The sequence below is a fragment of the Gambusia affinis genome, linkage group LG06, assembly GCF_019740435.1.
Source record: "Gambusia affinis linkage group LG06, SWU_Gaff_1.0, whole genome shotgun sequence".
Classification (NCBI taxonomy): domain Eukaryota; kingdom Metazoa; phylum Chordata; class Actinopteri; order Cyprinodontiformes; family Poeciliidae; genus Gambusia; species Gambusia affinis.
In genome coordinates this window covers 184,962-205,896 of record NC_057873.1, presented here as the reverse complement: position 1 = coordinate 205,896, position 20,935 = coordinate 184,962, and the positions used below count along the sequence as shown (strand labels likewise).

Genomic DNA, 20,935 nt, shown 5'->3' with positions numbered 1-20,935 from the left:
TAAGAAACTCTTTCTGTTATCTTAATTTTCTGGGCTTCTCTAGCTTCCCTTTGAACTATACATCCACCATAGGCTGCACTGTGATCACCTCCACAGTTACAGCATTTGATTTTAGCGTCTTTGTCACACTTTCCAAATTCATGTGGACCTCCACATCTTGCACATCTAATTTTTCCCTTACATTCTTTGACAGGTAAAACATCTGAGCGGTTTCGGGATGTACTCTCTAACTTTATAGTTCATGAATCCTAGCTGAATGTTTTCTGGCATGTTGTTTTCAAACTGTAATATCACAGCCATAGTATCTTTGAGTTCCCCTTCTCTTCTACTTTTAGTCCTGGTGGCATTTGTTATTTTCCCTCCTTTGATTTCATTCTTCACCTCCTCCATTGTCATTTCAAGTGGGACTCCTGAAATTACTCCTCTGACCTTGCCATATAACCTGGTATATATGATTTAATTCTTTCTCCCATCAAAGTTTTCATTTTGATTATATTCTGTTGTTGCGTCTCACTAATAACTTGTATTATCACTTTTCTGTTGTTCATGATTCTAGCCGTTTAGATTTTTCCTATCTCTACCTCTATTGCTTTGGTTATCTTTATCGGATGAATATAACCCCTTTCTTGCTGAAATTCCACCACAACTTTGTATTCTACTTCTGTATTACTATTATCTTGTTCTCGCGAACTCACTCTTTGGTTTATTTTTGTCCTTTTACTGCCTTCCGCTCCTGGCTCACTTTCATCCGACCAACTTCTTGCCCTTTCATGTCTCTTTCTGATTGCTCTTTTCATTTTTGCTGACCTCGCTATCATCCACTCCATTTCATTTCCACTATTTCCTCCTGATGTAGAAGCCATGCTACTACAGTCAATGTACAGCTTATGTGATCCACCAAATCAGCTCCTACCGCCTTCTTTGTTTGTTGTGTTCAATTCTCCGCCGTGACAGCTGTCCAAAAGTCACCCCGGTCCAATTTCGTCCTTGTGGGAACTGGATGTATTGGATGGGTTATCATGGCAGTGAAGACATACACCACCTACAGGCAGGACAAAGTATTACAAGCCAGGATCAACTATACAGTGATCTCTCGCTATTTCGCGGTTCACCTTTCGCTGTCTCGCTGCTTCGCGGATTTGCATCGTGCATTGTGTTCTGCATTCTGATTGGCTAAACAGTCTCTCTGCTACTTCTCTATCTGTGTGTCAATAACGTTGTGGTTTAATATGTACACGTACATAAAACAGCTTGCCAAACTTAACATAATCGATGGTGGCATGTCGGTTTATAAGAACCTTTTTGCCCAGAAGAAAAAAGAGTGACAACAGCTACCAATAACTATGTTCTTCTCCCGAACAAACACACCTGCACCGCGGGCTTTAGACGACAAAAACGCGACAAAGCGGAGTCAGGAGGAGCAGTGAAATACAGGTGAATCACTATTTGTCCAACTGCACTTTGTATTTTTTTTCAGAATCATATTTTTCTCGTTCTAATCCAATGACTCGCGTCGTGGTGGGGCGATGCTGATCTCCGCAATTTGAAGCTTTCACTTCGTATTGATGATTAAAATTATTATTTTTCTGTATAGTAGTTATTTGTAAATAAAAAAAAAACGTACTTTAATTTGTTAAAAATTTCTCTGTAAAAATGTTTTTTTTCTTTGTTTTAAATGTATTCTGGAGGATTTCATTGTATAATAATTGTTAAAATAATAAAAGTTCCTACTTTGCGGATTTCACTTATCATGGGTTCCTTTTGGAACGTAACCCCCGCGAAAAACGAGGGAGGAACTATATTACATTTGTCACACAACAATTCATAACCCCAACAAAGACAAGGACACAAGCTGAGTTCAGGGCCTGAATGGAATTGGCTACCTGACCTTTGACCCCAAATATCCTATCGTATGCTATCCTTGTAAGGTTGATGAAGATCAGATTTTGATGAAGTGGGTTTTCTGTTATATTTTGTTTGTTGAATGTTTTCTGTTCCCTTCTTATACAAGTTTTACTGCTTTACTGGTTGTTCTCTGGTCCAGACTTCTGGTTTCTCCTGGCCTGGAAACAGAGGATGGTTCAGCTTCAATGCAAGAACTTTCCCAACTGAACACATCATGCATGATACATGCAGTACCTTAAAGTAGAGGACCAGGACTGATCCCAGCAAACCCAGCAGGACGACAACCAGTCTGATGATCAAAGCAGTGAGATAGGCTGAAACTGAATGAAACAGATTCAGGATCAGCTTTCATCAGATGAGTCCAGTTAGAAAATAATCATATAGACGCTTGTTTTCATGCTGCCTGTAGATCTGATCATGAACATTAATATCATCAATCCTCCTCTCTGACCTCATGAATGAGGCAGACAGCTGCTGGTTCACCTGAAGCAGAACTTTTCCTGATGGACTCCATGATTTTACCTGAGACAGTGAGGTTGAGAGGCTGGCTCATAGAGGAGAAGTTATAGGAGAAAACGTAGACGTGGTAAACGCAGCGGTAGGTTCCTTGGTGGGCGTGGCCAGCAGCAGAGAACAGGAAGAGGGCGGCGTGATTAACAGCTGGCAGGGTGTGGTTCTGAGTGTAGTTAGAGGTGCTGAAGATGAGCTGGAAGGAGCCGCCTTCATACTGAGGTCTGATGGAGCACATGATGCTGAAACTGGATCCAATGAGGAGCTCAGACCCCTGCTTTCTGCCTGTGGAAACCCCGTCAGTGGAGGAAGAGAGGAAGATGAGCGGCTCAACCAGCAGACCTGGGAACGCAGAGGAAACACAGAGACAACTGGATCTAATCTGAGGTGGAAAACAAGATGGCATGCATGAGAAAGAGACAGGAGTTCATCACAGACTGGTTGCCATGGTTACTAGCATGTTTATACATGATTACTAGCACCTTTATGATAGATCTATAGTCTGTCAGTAAAATTTAAACCAGTTTTAGTTTCTCTCTCCTCAAGGTTTCAGGTTCTTAGTTAAAGGTGACGGTTTCTCTGCAGACATCTGGAACCTGATGGAAGAAACATTTTAAAAGAAATAAATATGAGAGTTCAGAGTTACCTGAGCAGATGAACTCATGGCTCTGATCACTGTTTGTATCATAAGGTAAACAGTTCTTTAATGCAGATCCTGACTGGAAACAGTCAGAAATGATCAACCAAACTGGTCTCTCTGAATCTTCCTTTGAATTTCTTGCTGAAACAGCAGAACCACAGTCCAGTGCAGCACAAACTGCAGCAACTGAGTTCATGTTCCAGTTATGATCCAAAACATCCACTGGTCTCCACTCTTCTTCATGTTTCATCTCCAGTCTCCCAGCACATCGGCTGGCCTCTCCCACCAACCTGATGTTGTCTTGACCTGAGCAGAGACAGAGAGTTCATTAATGAAGGAAGTGAAGCAGTGAACAGCAGCAGGTCTGCAGATCCTCCTCTACCTGAACAGGTGAGTCCAACAGCTTGACCAGGTGAGCAGCTGTTTCTACCTGAACTCTTCCTGCTGCTGCACTTCAGCAGAGCAGACTCACTGCCTTCACACAGGAACTCTCTGCTCCCCAGTGGAGCCTCTGCTTCTCCATAGAGCGCCCCCTGGAGGACTGAAGGAGGCCCACAGTCAATCTCCCTGCAGACCACCTCTGCATCCTGCAGGTCAAAGTCTTTTTCACACACTGAGGACCACGACTGGTTGGTCTTCACCTCCAGTCTGCCTGAGCACCGGTTGGTCCCTTGAACCAGCCTGACTGAGTCTGTAGATGCAAAAAGTAAAAAGGTTTAAAATATTTCAGAACTTTAATTTTCTAGATTCACAAGGAAACATCTCTGAGTTTGATAAAAAATAAAGGCCAAGAAAACCAAACTAGAAAATCTCAGAGCATCAAAGGTGAAGTGAAACCGACTGAACCTGGACGTTTATCATTAATTTTTATTTCTGCTGAATTTATCACATTTTTGGGACATAAACATGTTAATAAACTCACTAAATGTTGAACTTTAATCTGAGAAATTGTTAATATTTTCGTTGATTTAAAAATAAATTTGGCAAAATTCCTCAACAGCGCCCCCTAGTTCATCCAGACCAACAAACATAACAAACAAAAGGTTTTCCTGCTATTTTCAGTAAAGACAGATAATCCACCATTTTGGATCAATATTAATTTTCTGTTAATTTTCAGGTTTTGAAAATGTCTGATTTCCTTGAACTCCTCCTGGGATTTTGATGCATCGACTTCAAAGCAGCAGAGATTAAAAGTTATCAAAATGATGAGTTTTTGTTCATCTATGTGAGCTAAACTGAAAACTTTATCTGGATATTAAAATTATTTTAGTTTCCTTCTCCTCAAGGTTTCAGGTTCTTAGTTAAAGGTGACGGTTTCTCTGCAGACATCTGGAACCTGATGGAAGAAACATTTTAAAAGAAATAAATATGAGAGTTCAGAGTTACCTGAGCAGATGATCTCATGGCTCAGATAATTGTTTACATCATCAGGTACACAGTTCTTTAATGCAGATCCTGACTGCAAACATTCAGACCTGATCAACCAAATTGGTCTGAATGAAGCTTCCACTGAATTTCTTGCTGAAACAGCAGAACCACAGTCCAGTTCAGCACAAACTGCAGCAGCTGAGTTCATGTTCCAGTTATAATCCCCAAGATCCACTGGTCTCCACTCTTCTTGATGTTTCATCTCCAGTCTCCCAGCACATCGGCTGGCCTCTCCCACCAACCTGAAGTTGTCTTGATCTGAGCAGAGACAGAGAGTTCATTAATGAAGGAAGTGAAGCAGTGAACAGCAGCAGGTCTGCAGATCCTCCTCTACCTGAACAGGTGAGTCCAACAGCTTGATCAGGTGAGCAGCTGTTTCTACCTGAACTCTTCCTGCTGCTGCAGTTCAGCAGAGCAGACTCACTGCCTTCACACAGGAACTCTCTGCTCCCCACTGGAGCCTCTGCTTCTCCATAGAGCGCCCCCTGGAGGACTGAAGGAGACCCACAGCCAATCTCCCTGCAGACCACCTTTGCATCCTGCAGGTCAAAGTCTTTTTCACACACTGAGGACCACGACTGGTTGGTCTTCACCTCCAGTCTGCCTGAGCACCGGTTGGTCCCTTGAACCAGCCTGACTGAGTCTGTGGATGCAGAAAGAAAAAAGGTTTCTTCAGCATTTTCACTGAAAGGCTGATGGAGAGACGGTCTGGTTCTCAAGCAGCTGCAGAAAAACATCTCCCAACCTTGTGCATGCAACCCAAATAGCTTCATTTGGTGAGAGTTCACTAGCATTTAGAATGAAGACAATACAACCAGCAGATGTTACCTTACAATAATTTGTCCACCATAAACAGAGAAGAGCCGAATGAGGCGACTGTTAATGTTAATTCAATATGTGGAAGTGTGGCCACCATGGACTGAACTTCCTCCACTGCCATTGCTAAAACTACAGAGACTATGTTTCTAAAATTGTCATGAAATGGTGGTGAAGTGGTGAGACAGACGCCATAGACCCAGGTAAAGTGGATGAAAAGACAATTTAATAATAATTCCAGCTCCAAACAGTCCACAAAATTCTGGCGGCATGTCTGAGCAGAAGCCAGGGTTCACACTGGTAGCAACAGAAATAATGCGTGGCATACAACCAGGCAGACAGAAAGGACACGACAAATACACAGAGACACAGGAGACACTAAATACACATGAGGTAATCAGGGGACGAGACACACCTGGGAACTAATCAAAGGGCGACAGGACAACACGGAGACTCAGAAACACAGAAAACTCAAAATAAACACACAGAAAAACACGGAACATGACAAAAATAACAGAAAATTAATCATGGTTCAAACTTCTTCTTCTGTTTGCTGATTGGTCCAGTAGAAAATCTACCAGAGTGAATCCAGGTGAAGGGGAAGAAGCCCAGACTGAGCTGGAAGTGGGAATTTTTTAAAGTGGAGTTGGAAGCAGAACAGGAAGACAATGGACAGGATATGAAATCACCTGAACAGACGATCTCTACATGGTCGTCCTCATCTTTTCGTAACGACACCAGAGATCCACAGTGGAGCTGTCTGCAAGCTACAGCTACTGATGTAAAGTTCCAGTTCCTGTTCCAATAATCCACTGGTTTCCAGTCTCCCAGATTCTTCTTCTCCAGTCTGCCAACACAGCGACTCCTTCCTGCTACCAGTCTGAGTTCATCAGACAGCGCTGGAAGAAACAACATTTACATGTTGGGTTACAAAAAGCAAAGACAGATTTAGGATGTGTTGACAGGATCCTGTTGATCATGTTTATTTTATCTTCTCTTGATTTTTCCTCCTGTTAGAGGCAGAGCTATCATGGATGGTTCTGATCTAACCATCTTTATGTTGGAATGGCCTAGTTAAAGCCCAGACCTAAGTGTTATTTACGCTCTGTAGTAAGACCTGAAATGTTTCTTATTATTCACCTTTTCTACCCATTTATATTTTATTTCTTTACTGAAACCAACCAAAGTCAAATTTATTGTTTTTGTGTAAAAAGTTGTTAAATCCAGAAGATTCTGGTTCTGATTCTGAATCCAGAGCAACCAGAAGCAGAGCAGCTCATCAAACCTTGTAGATGAGCTGGTAGATAACTTCCATCATAAAATTTCAGATGTCATTGATTTCATTGCCTACATTAAAGTGAAGGTCGTGTCTGGTAGGAACAAACCTCCATGGAGAAATGTGTCAACAGTTAAATCTGCAAGACAATTTTGCTGTAGGGCCAAATTTAAATGAGGAAAACTCAACTTTGTTTATTATGAAATCTATTAAGAAAGACTGTGAAGATATTACTCTACACTAAAACATGCAAAGGAAACATTCTTTGCAGAAATTATAAACAAAAACATGAACAATTATTGAGTTTATTTGCCACAGTTGACAGGCTGACAAACAACCTGACCTGCAATGAATTTGACAAATACGCTGCAGAGAAAATTAAAAATATTAGATTATATAAATATTATCTGGGGCGTGCTGTGGTGGAGCAGGAGGTTAGCACGCCCCACGTTTGGAGGCCTTTGTTCTCGATGTGGAGGTTGCGGGTTCGACTCCGGGTCCCGACAATCTTTGCCGCATGTCTTCCTCTCTCTCCTCGCCCTCTTTCCTGTCTGCCTACTATCACAAAAATAAAACCACTAGCGCCTCAAAAACTCTTCAGACAAAACAAATTAATAAAAATAAAAAAATATTAGAGGGTCAACATTCACAGCCACACAGAATCTAATATCCATGTTATGCCCAAAGATAATAACATCCACAACTTTTCTTAAGAAAGTTCTGCCTGTCATTTCATCTGATCTGATTCTAATAGTAAACTCTTCGCTCTCATCAGGTGTTTTCCCCCAGCAGTTTTCAAACCACTGATATAAAAAACTAAAACGATCTGAACAAATAATTACTGCAGGATTACAGGCCGATCTCCAACCTTTCATTCATCAGCTAAATTATTGAAAAGCTGTTTCAACAATTAACTCTGCAAAACAACTGAAACACTGAGTTCCTTTAATCTGGACTAAAATCCCAGCTGGTCAGATTTGCTGTTGAAACATAATAAATGAAACACTGAACAACATTTTGATGTGTAACGACACTTTGACAAAATGTACTGTTTACTGGTTTACTGTGTGGTGTCTTTAGGACTTTTTGTGTTTTTATGACGTAAAGCTCTTTGAACCGCCTTGGTGCTGAAATGTGCTTTACAAATAAACTGATCGATTGGTTGATTGATTCTAATCTGCAGCAGGCGAGTTCGACATCCTGCCTGAGACACTCCCACGTCAGACGGAGCTCAAACGTTTTCACCAACACAACCAGCGGTACCAGAAGCTGGTCCAATGACCGTGGTGCTACTGGGCTTGGTTGGCCAGCAAACGGGCCTGACCAGAACCTCCTAGAGAACCTGTGGAGCCAAGAGGAAGATGAGAGAATTCATGCAGAAGGAGCCATTTTATGTGGCTCCACCTGTTTACTGTGCAGATTCAGCGCTGCTGCAGAGTTTCTGCAGCTTCTCCTTATCAATCAATCAATCAGATTATTTTATAGCACATTTCAGCAACAAGGCAGTTCAAAGTGTTTTACATCATAAAAACACAAAAACCAACAATTCTTGATTTTATTGGCTCCTTAGCAGCAAGTAGACAATATAAACATCACTAACTGTGTAGCAGCAGCTCTATGATCTGAGACTAGAAACAGTTTCCAGTTTTATGTTTGTAAAATTTAACATGTTTATCAGTCGATCATTTTTAATTTGAACTCTGGTGAATATTAGTGTTTTTGTTTGAAAGTGGAGTCCTACCTGAGCTGCAGAGACACAGAAGCAGCATCAGAGCTGTTTGGTCCATGTTTCCTCTGGATGTGGAGTGAAGCTTCGTCTCTTGATGTGATCAGGATGAGGCTCCAGACTCTGAAGACTTCCTACTTTAACCTTTTTTATCTGCCACTTCCTGAACGTCACAGTTCGGATCGTTGGCTGCTTTCAGAGACAACGCCTCCTTCCTATGATCCGATAATGTAGATGGGTTCATACTGGGCCTACTGGGATTCACAGGTTTCACCAGTGTCTGTTGTTCCTGTGTTTAGTTCAGTCTTTGTTCTGCATGTGGCCGGAGTGGATCCAGGTGTGTGATCCACTGAAGGGGAACCTGATGTTGTTGGCAGCAGTAGCTCAGCTTCCCTCCAGGAAGGGATCACAGCTAAACAGAAATGAGCCCAGGTGTAGCTGCTATGAAGAGAAGAAACAAAGAGAGAACATAAACTTCATGTCAGCAATGGACCTTACCAGAGGGGCCGCTTTTCATTGGCTGATGTCCATTCTACGTGGTCACGTGATTGGCCGTCTCTCAAACACGAGCTTCCCGTTAGCTAAGTACAGCATAATGGCAGCACTGATACAACTTCTACACCTTGAAGTCTGTCTGCTACACAGCCTAGCGTTAGCTAAACAGATCAATATGCAATGTGTACTGTATCTGATATTCACTAAATATTTTATTTTAACAGAAAAGGGTTTGGACTAAACGGTTCCTCCTGTTAGCCACTCTAGCACCAAGTACAGCTGGTCAACCAACCATCGCTGTGTTCAGGGAAGCAACGATTAATAAATATCAAGCCTGGAAACTTGATATGGTAACGGACAGGATGTTATGTTTTCAACGTAATATTTCCTAGTCTTGCGGGGCAAAGGCGGTTGCCACGGTAACAGGTGTGCTTAAACTACAAAGAGAGAGTAAAAAGGTAGGAGTGGTTTTGAGTTGATCACCTGTTCGGATTATTTTACCTTTATTTACTTTTGCTGTGGCTCATTACAGCCGCTGTAGTTTCTAAACGTTGGACTAATTACCTCGTTCCTTTGTGAGTTTACATCATTCACAAATAGAGCAAATTTATTTCATAACATTTTAACAAACTAATGGCTTCTACCGCGATAATTATGTGAAATTAAATTAATTATATCCCAACTTCAGAAGATTTACCTTTTCCTTTATAGAGTTCTTTGGTTCCTCCTATCAGTTTGTAGCTTCTCAAATTGAGGTCAAAGTTCAGATCTACCATGACTGACTGACACCTGCTGGCCTCAGGTTTGCAACCATCTTGTGACTGAGAAACCAGTAACCTCCTCCCAGTTGAGGACATGAACTTGTTAGTTCCTCTGTCCATTCTAGTAGCTGATATATTGTAGAAATGATGCACTAATGGAGTCGTGTTTCCATAGAAACAACGCACCACGAGGCTTTGCTAGCGAGACTTGCGGTCATGTGATCAGTTGTGGGCGGAGCTTGGTAAGGTCCATAACTGGAGACATTCAAGGATGGAGAGCAGTAGGAGAAAGAAGCAGAGGAAGGAGAAGTGGTCAGTTTGTCCTCCAAGAGGATTGATGGAACATCTGCAGATTTTAAATATGAAACAATTAAATAGATTTTTTTCATAAAACATTTTTCTGTCATTTCATTTCAGTTTTAGTCTTTGATCATCAGAGCAGAAAGGCTTCATAAAGGTGTAAACTGGTTGTATTTCTCTTTTGTTATAATTACACAAAATGTCTTTTTGTTGTTTATTTGTATTGTTTTGTTTTACTTTAAGTACAGAAGCCTCTCCTTTTTATTTCTTCTTCTGTGGTATTGTCTTTAAAATGTTTGCGTCCCTTAGGCCCCCCCCCTTTTGTCATATTGTCCTGTGGGAGAGGTTTGTACTATTTATTTTTCATCTAAATACATCCAGTTCATTTATAGATTTATTAAGTTAATTTTTGTTACGTACTTCTGTTTTGTGTAGGACTTGGAGCGAGCGGCCTACATCACAGTTGTTTTCTTATATTGTTCTCGTCAGAATAAATAGAGAAATCATCTTTTTAAAGACAAACCGTGTCACGGCCTGATCACTGAAAAGCAGCTCAATGCAGAAAGGATCCAGTTACAGAGGCAGAGAGAGAAATCTAAATATTAATCTGGATGTTCAGCCTCTGTGTGCTGCCGTGAGCAAGCTGGGTGATGCTAATCTGGTTGGAAACTTCAGCAACTTTATCAGTTTTATTGCAACATAACCAGGTTATTCAGGGTAAATCTAAACTTTAGATCTTCAGCGGAAAAAGTTGTTTATTTCAAAGAACTGAGATATTTTAGGCCCATTTAACCCAAAACATATTTTATTTAGAATATTAAACACTACCAGCCCCTTTATGTTGCTGCAGCAAAATGCATTTATATCATAAAACAATGAATGAAGAGACATGAAAATCTAAAATATTAGCTGAACCTCTGAGGTTCTGACCCAAACTGTGAGCCCGGTTGGGTCAAAGTTTCCTGTTTGATTGTTGGTTCTGGTTTCTGTGGTGCATTTTTAATAAGCCAGCAGGTTTTCTGGCATTACTAATTACTGTGTTGGATTAATTTAATGTTTTACCTTCATAATTTTAGTCATAACCTGTTTTTGCATGTTTATCATCTTGTGATAGTATCACAGTTTCCATCCGCTTTGGCTGACTCAACGTACTGAATGATGAAATATCCGTCACTAAGCAAAAAGTCACTGACTCTTCAAAATCCCCAAATAAATTAAACTAGAACTTCTGAGTTACATTTTTATTCTTTTCTGTCATAATTATCAGTCAGTTCCACTAATCTATTAGTTAAGCTAATTTTTAGCTTAGCACTAAAGCTAAATTAAAAAAGAAAAGACATCTTTCTCATTTTAGTGGAAATATTTCCAATCAGTCAACCTGGAAAACTTCATTGCAGTCAGATGACTTGCAGCATTAGGTGGGGGAGGGGCATTGATGCTCTGCAGAAGAAAAGCAACAAAATAAATAAAAATATTTGCTTTTGAAGCTGATTTGTTAAAATAACATCATAAGTAAACAGAAAATAAACTAAAAATCTTCATGTCATGGTTTAAATTCTCTTTAATCCTATTTAACGTTTTACAAAGCTGCAGATATAAAACACAAACATTCCTCTAAACCAGAGTAAACTTCTTCAGTTTTAACCCTAAATGTGTTTTATTTTTAAATACGGTTTCTATGGTAACTAACAGTATAACTTCAACTTTAGCTTATGCTAGTAGGAATATGTTCATGTTTTTAGTTACAATGTGCGATTTAAGTACCTAGATACTTTTATCCATTCTAACAAAAAATGTTTTTACCTTATTTTATAAATATTTCCAAATATATTGTGTGTGTTTGTTGTTGTTGGTGTCAGAGATCAGGTAAAGAGTTACGGTTCACAACAGGCCCAATAATTTAACAGTAGAGCAGCTCTGATGTCAGAGTCTGAGTTCAGTTGACTGTTCAGGTTCAAAGTTGTGCTACTGTGTTCTTTAAGGTCTCCGTGTCATTTTGTTTTATTACTTTTGCATGCTTCTTGTGAAGAGCTCTAATAGGACGGTGTGTACAGCAGTGTGTTGAGGCGGGTCGGTTTTCCAGCTGTCTGGCTCTGGTCTGCTCACCCATACACTCGCCCTTTCAGGCTGAATACAGAAGTGATTCCATGGTAGTAGAAGGGTGGCAGGTTCATTCAACCTAAACGCTTTCAAACAGACAAAAAAGAAGAGAGAGACAAGTGATTCAATTTTGTACTCGAGGAGAGAAAAAGAGGAGAATGTGATTTTTACATTCTCCAAATTCACTCTGAGGTTTGTAGAGACACTTATCAAGGGCACATATACTATTGAGGAAGAATTTACTAAGTTAGCTTAATTTTGGAAAAAAGCTTGGCTCTCTTTTTCTTCCTCTTTCCCGGGTCCTGAGCGGATGATTTCACGGCCGGAAGAAAACAATGAGGCGTGCTGACGTCACAGTGTTACAGAGTTTAATCCAATAGGAAAACACCGTATGAATTAACAAGGAAACTACAGAGATACAGAGATATACATTCTTTACCTGAGAGAAAAGAATTAAAAGACAAACAGAAAGAAGGACAAAGACGCGTCTTTGGAGAGAGCTGTCAAGAAAAACAGAATCGACCAGCTATCTGAATTCGTATTCTTGAGCATTCACTTTTCTAATGAAGGCGTTTCTTTTTGTTAATATATGCAAATAGGGCGTTCCCTGTTTTGACCAACCAAAAGCTACCTTGGAAAGACTTAGACCTTCCCCTCAGTTTAGGCAGAAATCAAAAGTCGTTTACTACTTGTTAAAATTATAAGTTATTTTCATCAAACTTAGTTTTCTGCTTTTCTGATTTCAGCATCTCCAGAAACTTAAATCTTTGTCCTCTCACAGAACAAAATGAGGTAGAATTCCTTTTCTAATTCAAACAATTTTCCTTTGATTCCGAAATTGTCACTGATAATACATTTTCAAATACATTAATCATCTACTAGATTAATACTTCTAACTTGGGTAATATACTTTAATCAAAAACATGCGATTAGTATTTAAAGATGTATTAAAATTAGACGTTAGTACCAGGCTGTAACCAACTCCAGATGCAGCCCTCTTCTCTGAGAAACCCCCGACCTTCGACCTCTGAGCCGGGGAGATATGGTTTATGGCCCTCCTAATTTAAAGCCTTTCAAGAGAATAGTGTTTTGGTTAAACTCCTCCAAGAGAATGTTTATCTCTTGCCTCCTTGCTGTCTCCTAGCTTACATCTGTTTAGTTTTTGTCCAGATAAGAATGTTCAATCTACCTAAATGCACATGGCTGTGAGATTAACTATATTAAACACTCAAAGTAGTTATATTTCCTCAACAATACACACACGAGTTTTTATACACATGGCATCCTTCACTTTTACACAAAGGCTTTTGTAGAAATAGAAACTTAGCTGATGTAAGACATCAGGCGACCACTAGGTGTGTCTCACATATAAGGAATGGATCGTCCGTTTTTGATCAGATGCTGTGTAAACCCGCTGATATTTCACTTCACAACAAATTAACCTGTGAGGGTAAGTGTCTCTCTTTTTTAGCACTAAAAAAGAATAAAAGAAGTAAAATGATTATTCTGTGTGTGATGGAGACCAGGGGCTCCATCCCTGTTAATTGATATTTATTTATAGAATAGATGCTTTTTGTTTCATTTCTGTATTTCAGTTGTGTTAATTGGGGTTTACCTTCCAGGTGTGTCTCCTTAGAAGGGTGGAGCATACCATTTGAGAAAAGAAGGGTAATGCTCTAAAGTTATATTAAGTTTGATTTAATTTCTTGATTGACTTTAGGATTAGTTGTTTCTAAGTTGCATGCATGTAAATATTTATTTGTACCATTTATTTTGTGTTGGGTTTGTAAATAATTTATTGTTTTTTTGTCACCCCTTCACCTGGTGTGGGTGGAAGTGGCCAAAAGCTAAAGCCAGCTGCTGTGCTTTGCAGTAGAGAGATGGGTGTCGGTGTATTGGTGAACTGCAGCACCAATAAAGCTTATTCCACCAAATCTTGTTGCGTTGCCTCACCTCCTTCGAACGCAGTGCCGCCATCGGAGGGTGACACTGTGTTGGCTGATTTGCTGTTCGTGTGCTCACACCTTTCTGGTCCATCCGGTTTTAATTGTAACAATTGGTAGCAGAGGATGGTTCCATGTTGAGACACGAGCAGAGATTGGACGAGACGTTTAAGGCAAACAGCTTTCTGGAACAGCACACGGGCGTTGGACACGAATAATCAGGTCAGGAAACTTTCTTCCTTAAACATGAACCCTTGTGCTGTTTCTTTGGGCTGTCTAAACTCCATATATCAGCCGTTGTTCATATTGAGTTCCTTGAGTTGTCTGATTTGTCAGTCATGTTCGTACTGCTTTCTGCTGGTTGGTCAAAGTCTTTTATTATTCATAGGAGCAAAATACGGTTAAGTTTATTTATGTATTAAAAAAGTGTTTTGGGTGATTGGAAAGCAGTAAGAATTGGCCGTCTTCCCCTTGCGTCGGACGTGACGGAGGTACAGGCTGGGTTTTGTCGGTTTACCCCCAAGGAGTACTGCCCTCGACAAATAACGCGTTAGCCAATCTGAGTCAGCTTGAGAAACGCAAAAGTGGTGAAAGCTGTCCGCATAGGATAAAGATATAAGATAACAGTTTAAGGTTTATCACCATCTGATCCTCAGATGAAATATAAGTAAAAGTAGAAGTACAGAAATATACGTATAAAAAAGTAAAAGTGTTGAAAAGTGTTGTCATCGAGGACTAAAATAGGAAGCTTTAAAGAGTGTGGATCCATTTCTGTGTTCTATGTAAATGTCGGTGTGTGTGTCAGACTCTGCCGTCCAGCAGACGATTTTGCTCATACGTCGCTTTTCTGTTTACTGTAATGTGCTTTGAAACCATGGTTGGCGTTTGGGAACTGTAATTTGGGGAAAAGTCTTTAATTTTATCTGCTGTGTTGGTTTTCTCGCTGCCGTGCGAAGAGTAAAAAGGCAGAGAGAAGAGATGATTTCTGGCTCTGAACATGGCGGATGAGGTCGACAAGGAGAAATACGATTCAAAGTGGGGCATAGGACCTTGGATTACACTTGGTGAGTAAATAGACGGACTAATAACTTATCTGGCAGAGCATAACGAATTTCAGAATAAGGGGGAAGAAGGAAAACTGCAAAAAAGATGAAATGTCTGGTGGAGAAGAAAGAAGGCGACGTGTTAAACAGACAGCCATTGGGAAAATACTTGCTGCAAGGGATAATTGATTCTAAAAAAGTATTGATAGACGTGATGGAAAAGCAGGAAGAGGCAGGAGTTTTCACTAAAAGAGGCTGCATAAAAAAACAGTCAGAAGGCAGAGACAGAACTCAGGCAGAGTGGGAGCCTTTGGCTGGCAGAGTTAGACCTGTTAACATCAGGCATGACTCTGGCTATGGGTGATTTTAGAGCAATAATGAGCAGATCTATGTCTGGAATGGTCATGAAAGATAAGGAGAATGCAGCAGGGACACAAAATGTAAATAATTCAACTGCAGTTCACCAATTCATCACGCCTTTGGCTCGAGCAATAAAACTGCAGTTTCCTCCAGCCACCACAGCTCCTATTACTAAATTTGAGTGGGATTGTAACATGGATCCCAAAGAGTATATAAATAAATCTGCAGAAACCAGGCTCAAGAAAACTAGTTAATCCTAAAGGCCCACACACAAACTTCACTAAAATGTTTAGAGAAGCAGTTTTAAAAGGCGTCCCTGAACAGGTTGTGCAATCTATAAAAAACAATCCAGATCTTGCAGGGTGTGAACATGTGAGATTGGAGAGACACCTGCTTCATCAGTTCTTAAAGGCGCAGGACGAGTTAAAGAAAAAACAGTCTGACACCAAGAATTTAGAGACTCAGTTACTGAAACTCCAACTGCAGGAAGCAAAACAAAAACTAAGTAAAAAAAGAGATAAACAGGACCATGTTATGGTTGCATGGTCCTGCAACCCCCCTCACAAGTTTCACCTACACATGGTGGGGTTTCTAACTACTGGCAAAACACTCATCAAAATGGGGGAGCACCTGCTCCTCTTTACCCTTCTTTATATTCTCAAAACAGGAACATGGAGGAGGGTTGCGTGGGGTTGGCCGTGGACGGAGAGGCATGGAGCGAGGCCGTGGAGCAAAGGGGCGGAGGGCCAAGAGAGCGTGACGTATGTTACATCTGTGGCCGTATGTTACATCTGTGGCCGTTTGTGTGTGGACATTGGGCTCAGCAATGTTGGAATATACCAGCTCCTTTTCACAGCCAGGTATGATTCCCCACAATCCCTCTGTGCTTCCCGCAGCGAATGAACCTGGTCAATACTTTCAGTGGGACACTGAGGCCACACAGAGTATCTACTGACAAACCCCTGATGACCACAGAGACAAGGTGGGTACTGCAGACCTCATGCTGTCCCCTTCCACCACTCCACCACATTGTGGATGATAAACACAAACCAAACAGTTTGCTGATGTCCTGAAATACCCTAATAAAATGTGCCATTGTTGCCTTCCACTCTGCATTCAGCTTCTCTCATCCACACATTTACGTTTGTCATATTTCTTTTTCTAATCATTTCCTTTTTATTTCTTTGTCATTTATGTTTCTTCACATTTCTCATTAAGCTATTTTTGCACCTATTTTCATTGATTTACATTTCTTCATACCTCAGACTCTGAAGTTTACCTCCCGTCGCCCTCGACCTCTCCAACTCGCTGGATCCTGTTTGTTGTTGAAATGATATTTAACAGACTGAGGAAAAACTATAAAAAACTAGAGAGAATATATAAATTCTTTGTCAATATTTATTTGAAGGCTTTACAGCATTTGGAGTCTCTGTTCACTGAACACAGTCAGGAGAAAGAGCCTCGAGCAAAACACAGCTTATTGTTTTATAGGAAAGGTTTCGTTACTTTCACAGTTTAACAATCTAATTAGCTACAAAACAGACTGAAAACATACACATTTTCTTTCATAAAGCATATTAAACATTTAAGGATGTTATAATAATGCAAAGAAGAAAATATTATACAACTTTCTAATAATACAGAGTTCAGAGAAACAGCTTCAGAAAACTTTCCCATGAGCACATGCTTTACACAAGAACCATAACACTGTTATGAATCGATTCATTCATAATCATAGTAACCATAAAATTTTCCATCCCATCTGCAAGATAAGCAGACATGTAGCCTACATGTTTGTTGCTACATGTACTTGGTCTGCTGGTCACCAGAACCTCATTATTCACACAGAGAGTTTTTATCTCCTTAACAAAGCTGTTGAAATACTAATTATATGCGTCCATGAATTTCAGGCAGTGAAGCTCGTTTACGGCGTTTACACTCTTCATGTTGACTACATAGTTAACTTCATCGTAGTAGGAGATCGGAGGCAGCTTGTCCACATTGTCTGATAAATTGGCTACCTGACCTTTGACCCCTAAATATTCTACCATATGTTATCCTTGCAAGGTTGAGTAAGATCAGATTTTGATGAAGTGGGTTTTCTGTTATATTTTGTATGTTGAATGTTTTGTGTTCCCTTCTTATATAAGTTTTACTTAAGTAGGTTTAGTCCAGATACAAATTTCTGAATGTTGAACTTCCTTCCTGCTGCAGGAGCACAGAGACATTTTATCATAGATACATAGACGGATAGATTTCTAGGAGTCTGAAACATCTCTCTGCTCCTTCCTGTGGATGTGAAATGAAGATAATTTTCTCCTGGTTCCTTCAGACTGCAGTCTCCTCCTCTAAGCTGCCTTCAGCTCTGGATCCTTCATCATGATGGTTGTTTTCTGGTCCAGACTTCTGGTTTCTCTTGGCCTGGAAACAGAGGATGGTTCAGCTTCAATGCAAGAACTTTCCCAACTGAACACATCATGCATGATACATGCAGTACCTTAAAGTAGAGGACCAGGACTGATCCCAGCAAACCCAGCAGGACGACAACCAGTCTGATGATCAAAGCAATGAGATAGGCTGAAACTGAATGAAACAGATTCAGGATCAGCTTTCATCAGATGAGTCCAGTTAGAAAATAATCATATAGACCCTTGTTTTCATGCTGCCTGTAGATCTGATCATGAACATTAATATCATCAATCCTCCTCTCTGACCTCATGAATGAGGCAGACAGCTGCTGGTTCACCTGAAGCAGAACTTTTCCTGATGGACTCCATGAGTTTACCTGAGACAGTGAGGTTGAGAGGCTGGCTCATAGAGGAGAAGTTATAGGAGAAAACGTAGACGTGGTAAACGCAGCGGTAGGTTCCTTGGTGGGCGTGGCCAGCAGCAGAGAACAGGAAGAGGGCGGAGTGATTAACAGCTGGCAGGGTGTGGTTCTGAGTGTAGTTAGAGGTGCTGAAGATGAGCTGGAAGGAGCCGCCTTCATACTGAGGTCTGATGGAGCACATGATGCTGAAATTTGATCCAATGAGGAGCTCAGACCCCTGCTTTCTGCCTGTGGAAACCCCGTCAGTGGAGGAAGAGAGGAAGATGAGCGGCTCAACCAGCAGACCTGGGAACGCAGAGGAAACACAGAGACAACTGGATCTAATCTGAGGTGGAAAACAAGATGGCATGCATGAGAAAGAGACAGGAGCTCATCACAGACTGGTTGCTATGGTTACTAACATGTTTATACATGATTACTAGCACCTTTATGATAGATCTATAGTCTGTCAGTAATATTTAAACCAGTTTTAGTTTCTCTCATCAAGGTTTCAGGTTCTTAGTTAAAGGTGACGGTTTCTCTGCAGACATCTGGAACCTGATGGAAGAAACATTTTAAAATAAATAAATATGAGAGTTCAGAGTTACCTGAGCAGATGAACTCATGGCTCTGATCACTGTTTATATTATCAGGTACACAGTTCTTTAATGCAGATCCTGACTGCAAACAGTTAGAAAAGATCCTCCAAGCTGGTCTCTTTGAAGCTTCCTTTGAATTTATTGCTGAAACAGCAGAACCACAGTCCAGTTCAGCACAAACTGCAGCAGCTGAGTTCATGTCCCAGTAACGATCCATAGCATCCACTGGTCTCCACTCTTCATGATGTTTCATCTCCAGTCTCCCAGCACATCGGCTGGCCTCTCCCACCAACCTGAAGTTTTCTTGATCTGAGCAGAGACAGAGAGTTCATTAATGAAGGAAGTGAAGCAGTGAACAGCAGCAGGTCTGCAGATCATCCTCTACCTGAACAGGTGAGTCCAACAGCTTGACCAGGTGAGCAGCTGTTTCTACCTGAACTCTTCCTGCTGCTGCAGTTCAGCAGAGCAGACTCACTGCCTTCACACAGGAACTCTCTGCTCCCCACTGGAGCCTCTGCTTCTCCATAGAGCGCCCCCTGGAGGACTGAAGGAGACCCACAGCCAATCTCCCTGCAGACCACCTTTGCATCCTGCAGGTCAAAGTCTTTTTCACACACTGAGGACCACGACTGGTTGGTCTTCACCTCCAGTCTGCCTGAGCACCGGTTGGTCCCTTGAACCAGCCTGACTGAGTCTGTGGATGCAGAAAGAAAAAAAGTTTAAAATATTTCAGAACTTTCTTTTTCTAGATTCACATGGAAACATCTCTGAGTTTATAAAAATAAAGGACAAGAAAACTAAACTAGAAAATCTCATAGCATCAAAGGTGAAGTGAAACCGACTGAACCTGGAATTTTATCATTAATTTTTATTTCTGCTGAATTTATCATATTTTTGGAACATAAACATGTTAATAAATCCACTAAATGTTGAACTTTAATCTCTGTGAAATTGTTAATATTTCAGTTGATTTAAAAATAAATTTGGCAAAATGACTCAACAGCGCCCCCTAGTTCATCCAGGCCAACAACCATAACAAACAAAAGGTTTTCCTGCTATTTTCACTAAAAACAGGAAATCCACCATTTTGGATCAAAAGTTAATTTTCTGTTAATTTTCAGGTTTTGAAAATGTCTGATTTCCTTGAACTCCTCCTGGGATTTTGATGCATCGACTTCAAAGCAGCAGAGATTAAAAGTTATCAAAATGATGAGTTTTTGTTCATCTATGTGGGCTAAACTGAAAACTTTATCTGGATATTTAAATTACTTTAGTTTCCCTCTCCTCAAGGTTTCAGGTTCTTAGTTAAAGGTGACGGTTTCTCTGCAGACATCTGGAACCTGATGGAAGAAACATTTTAAAAGAAATAAATATGAGAGTTCAGAGTTACCTGAGCAGATGAGCTCACGGCTCAGATAATTGTTTCCATCATCAGGTAAACATTTCTTTAATGCAGATCCTGACTGGAAACAGTCAGAAAAGATCCACCAAACTGGTCTCCTTGAATTTTCCTTTGAATTTCTTACTGAAACAGCAGAACCACAGTCCAGTTCAGCACAAACTACAGCAACTGAGTTCATGTTCCAGTAACGATCCATAACATCCACTGGTCTCCACTCTTCATGATGTTTCATCTCCAGTCTCCCAGCACATCGGCTGGCCTCTCCCACCAACCTGATGTCTTGACCTGAGCAGAGACAGAGAGTTCATTAATGAAGGAAGTGAAGCAGTGAACAGCAGCAGGTCTGCAGATCCTCCTCTACCTGAACAGGTGAGTCCAACAGCTTGACCAGGTGAGCAGCTGTTTCTACCTGAACTCTTCCTGCTGCTGCAGTTCAGCAGAGCAGACTCACTGCCTTCACACAGGAACTCTCTGCTCCCCACTGGAGCCTCTGCTTCTCCATAGAGCGCCCCCTGGTGGACTGAAGGAGACCCACAGCCAATCTCCCTGCAGACCACCTTTGCATCCTGCAGGTCAAAGTCTTTTTCACACACTGAGGACCACGACTGGTTGGTCTTCACCTCCAGTCTGCCTGAGCACCGGTTGGTCCCTTGAACCAGCCTGACTGAGTCTGTGGATGCAGAAAGAAAAAAGGTTTAAAATATTTCAGAACTTTATTTTTCCAGATTCACATGGAAATATCTCTGAGTTTGATAAAAATAAAGGCCAAGAAAACCAAACTAGAAAATCTCAGAGCATCAAAGGTGAAGTGAAACCGACTGA

At 40.8% G+C, this 20,935-nt stretch overlaps 2 protein-coding genes across 2 annotated transcripts; both read right to left on the bottom strand.

Moving 5' to 3' along the window:
* Nucleotides 1-2,021: 2,021 nt before the first annotated feature.
* On the bottom strand, nucleotides 2,022-3,743 carry LOC122833011. The gene is made up of 5 exons (XM_044120305.1): nucleotides 3,438-3,743; nucleotides 3,062-3,361; nucleotides 2,428-2,757; nucleotides 2,140-2,225; nucleotides 2,022-2,063 (listed from the first exon to the last, which is right to left on the bottom strand). The coding sequence occupies exons 2-5, from the start codon at nucleotides 3,303-3,305 to the stop codon at nucleotides 2,022-2,024; spliced, it is 702 nt and encodes a 233-aa protein (XP_043976240.1). The 5' UTR covers nucleotides 3,306-3,361; nucleotides 3,438-3,743.
* Nucleotides 3,744-16,716: 12,973 nt separating this feature from the next.
* LOC122832735 lies at nucleotides 16,717-20,515 on the bottom strand. Its single transcript, XM_044119779.1, has 5 exons — nucleotides 20,475-20,515; nucleotides 18,721-19,020; nucleotides 18,050-18,418; nucleotides 17,801-17,886; nucleotides 16,717-17,724 (listed from the first exon to the last, which is right to left on the bottom strand). Exons 2-5 carry the CDS (start codon nucleotides 18,962-18,964, stop codon nucleotides 17,632-17,634), a joined length of 792 nt encoding a protein of 263 aa, XP_043975714.1. The 5' UTR covers nucleotides 18,965-19,020; nucleotides 20,475-20,515; the 3' UTR covers nucleotides 16,717-17,631.
* Between the last annotated feature and the right edge of the window lie 420 nt (nucleotides 20,516-20,935).

Excerpts from the sequence above, each read along its gene's own strand:
- LOC122832735 (XM_044119779.1), bottom strand. The coding sequence starts at position 18,964 with ATGAAACATCATGAAGAGTGGAGACCAGTGGATGCTATGGATCGTTAC. Across the intron at positions 17,887-18,049 it reads CAGGAAAAGTTCTGCTTCAG|TTTCAGCCTATCTCATTGCT; the intron begins GTGAACCAGCAG and ends TGTTTCATTCAG. Across the intron at positions 17,725-17,800 it reads TCCTGGTCCTCTACTTTAAG|GCCAAGAGAAACCAGAAGTC; the intron begins GTACTGCATGTA and ends CTCTGTTTCCAG.
- LOC122833011 (XM_044120305.1), bottom strand. The coding sequence starts at position 3,305 with ATGAAACATGAAGAAGAGTGGAGACCAGTGGATGTTTTGGATCATAAC. Across the intron at positions 2,758-3,061 it reads CCATGAGTTCATCTGCTCAG|GTCTGCTGGTTGAGCCGCTC; the intron begins GTAACTCTGAAC and ends CTGCGTTCCCAG. Across the intron at positions 2,064-2,139 it reads TCCTGGTCCTCTACTTTAAG|GCCAGGAGAAACCAGAAGTC; the intron begins GTACTGCATGTA and ends CTCTGTTTCCAG.